Source organism: Populus euphratica, unplaced genomic scaffold, assembly GCF_000495115.2.
Source record: "Populus euphratica unplaced genomic scaffold, PopEup_1.0 scaffold3.1, whole genome shotgun sequence".
In the NCBI taxonomy this organism is placed as follows: Eukaryota; Viridiplantae; Streptophyta; class Magnoliopsida; order Malpighiales; family Salicaceae; genus Populus; species Populus euphratica.
Window position 1 is genome coordinate 847,556 of NW_011499847.1, and position 2,614 is coordinate 850,169.

Here is a 2,614-nt window from a genome sequence, read left to right on the forward strand (position 1 = left end):
GACGGCGGTTAACAAATAAATTTTTTTGAATGGGGTCAATTCGTAAATTTATAAACTAACCGGGACAAATATAAACAAGGAAAAAACGCCGTCTTAAACCCTAATTTCAGGGTTTTCCTGCCCTCTCGTCCGCCCCTCTCCTCTTCCTCAACCCGGACAACGAATCAAGGCATCTCACAAGTAATCCTGCAGGAAAAAACAACAACAACAACAACAAATCGAAGTCTTAAAATCCGTAAGTCACCAATCTCTGCTCGAATACCTTAACTTTTGTCGATATCGATTTTTATTATTGTCACCTAATTTTCTTGCTGCAAGTAAATTGCAAAGAATTTGAGGTTCCGTGTCAATTTCTCGTGGTTAACGGATTATTGGCAATTAGTTTATTCTTTATATGTTTTGTTTGCTACTTCAGAAATTGGATTTTGTTTTTTAAAGAAGAGACGCAATGAGGTTGGAGAAGTGTTGGTTCTGCTCCTCCACGGTATACCCAGGACACGGTATCCAGTTTGTCCGCAATGATGCTAAGGTAAAATATTGGTTTATGTCATTTGTTTTGCGGCTGTTAACCTAGGATGCAAATGGTATATGTTGAATCAATTCGAGAGTGAAGAGTTTATAGCTGTAAATTGTCGTTGGCTATGCTTAGAGGGGGGATGGGATTGTTACTTCCAAGTCAGTGAAGGCATGATGTTTCTCTTTGACCGTTGATTCGGTGACCTCATTGTAGTCTAAGCGAGTTTCTTTTTATTAGATGCATCGGCATCTGGAAGTGTTGGTATTGTTGTATCTGTTATTGTTCACATGTCAGATTGGCATGTAGTTTGTCTACATTTTGTTGACCTTTTAATCAGCGGTGATCTCAGGTTGTGTGTTTTTGTTTCAGCTTAAGGCTTGGTTCACTAGCCTCAATAATTTAGGGTTGAGGATTGAAATAAAATTTGAGATGCTGCAAAGGTTTTGAAGACTAATAGTAATTGATTGAACTTGCAGCAATGGTACTATTTTTCTGTTCTTTAGTTTAAATCTGGCCATCACTTTGGCGGTTGTTTTTTGTTGTTATCAAGGGTACTCGAGGGCTTGGTTCGCAAGCATCAGGAATTTAGGGGTCGGAGATTGAAAATAAAATATGTGATTATGCAAAGGTTTTGAAGATTAATAGTAAGTGATTGAACTTGCAGCCATGGTATTAGATTCCTGTTCTTTAGTTTAAGTTTGGCTATCACTTTGGAGGTTGTTTTATGTTTTGTTATCAAGGGTACTGGTCAGTAATGCATTGTATTGTTTGTCCAGTGAAATTTTGCTTGACAGTTCATGCAGTTGTGAGTTTCTGATTTATATTACTGATCTAACTTATGATATTGTCATTTAAAAAAGTTGGGCATCAAGTTTTCAACAGTCAAGCCTTTTTGGCAGATTTTTCGATTTTGCAGATCCAAATGCCACAAGAACTTCAAAATGAAGAGGAACCCTCGCAAAGTAAAATGGACCAAGGCCTATAGAAGATTGCATGGAAAGGACATGACCCAGGTTAGGGGACACGTTTCACTTTCACTTGTGTCTTTAGCTGCTTTCATCTTTGGATTCAAAAATTAAATCCTTCCAACTTCATCACCGTGCTTGTCCTGTTTCTCATTCTCTTCTTTTGAAAAGGATTCGACCTTCGAGTTCGAGAGAAAGCGAAATAGGCCTGAGAGATATGACCGGAATCTAGCTGAGAATACTCTGAAGGCCATCAAGAAAATTGATAAGGTCAGATCCGACCGGGCAGCAAACCACATAGAGAAGAGGTTCTACATCCATCTTATCATCACCTTTACGAGACAGCATTACTAGATGTACCTTTTTTTTTAATCTATAGATATTGATTGAAATTTTTGGCAGGTTGAAGGTGAGGAAAGGCAAGGAGCGGAGGGAGGCACAAAAAGAATTGGAGCAGTCTATTCACTTGGTCAAGGCTCCTCAAGTGCTTCGACAAGATCAATCTCTCACGTTACCCAAGATCAAAGTCGAGGTTTCCCAACCAAAAAGCGAGCAAAATCAGGCAATGGAAGAGTGATTTTGTTAGCCAGTTATTTGGTTGTATTTTTGCACTATTCTCTGCATTTTTCTTTCCTTTTTTTTCCGTTTACCTCTCGAGAAATCCTGGTTAAGCCGGTCTTCAGCATTTCTGTTGATGCATTCGTTTCTAGTTAAGGTCGCTTATGGAGGGCTAGGAATTGTGCTCAGTTTTCATTTCTTTTCTATGACAGTCAAGTATTACCGAAAATTGTACTGCAGCTATATCGAGTCTTTCCATATTTTAGCTATTACTTTTTGCCTCCAATTACTGTTCATATCTGCAACCTTTTCTTGCGGCCTGGCAGATGCAGTACCTATACAGAGTGAGCTGGTGTTTATTTTGGAGGGAAAATTTTAACTAAGGATCTGTTTGGCAATCATTTAACTTTGCCTTTTCTTTTTTTGATATAACCTCTTGGCGTTTTACTATGGCCAGTGAAATGGTATGATTTGAACTCAAAAAAATAGCTAGGTATTGTTTTTGTCTGTTGATAATTACTGGCAGCAACGAAAAATCCTTGATCCCCACTAGCTCGGCCGGCCATGTAGATTT

At 38.6% G+C, this 2,614-nt stretch overlaps 1 protein-coding gene across 2 annotated transcripts; it reads left to right on the forward strand.

The window, feature by feature from the left end:
* Window positions 1-49: 49 nt before the first annotated feature.
* LOC105139670 (probable ribosome biogenesis protein RLP24) lies at window positions 50-2,326 on the forward strand. 2 transcript variants are annotated; one of them, XM_011046217.1, is made up of 5 exons: window positions 50-235; window positions 439-529; window positions 1,417-1,530; window positions 1,654-1,790; window positions 1,885-2,326. In XM_011046217.1, exons 2-5 carry the CDS (start codon window positions 449-451, stop codon window positions 2,057-2,059), a joined length of 507 nt encoding a protein of 168 aa, XP_011044519.1. In that variant the 5' UTR covers window positions 50-235; window positions 439-448; the 3' UTR covers window positions 2,060-2,326. The 2 variants fall into 2 exon arrangements, with proteins under 2 accessions (XP_011044519.1, XP_011044512.1); XM_011046210.1 differs by having other exon boundaries at window positions 51-235; window positions 416-529.
* Window positions 2,327-2,614: the final 288 nt, after the last annotated feature.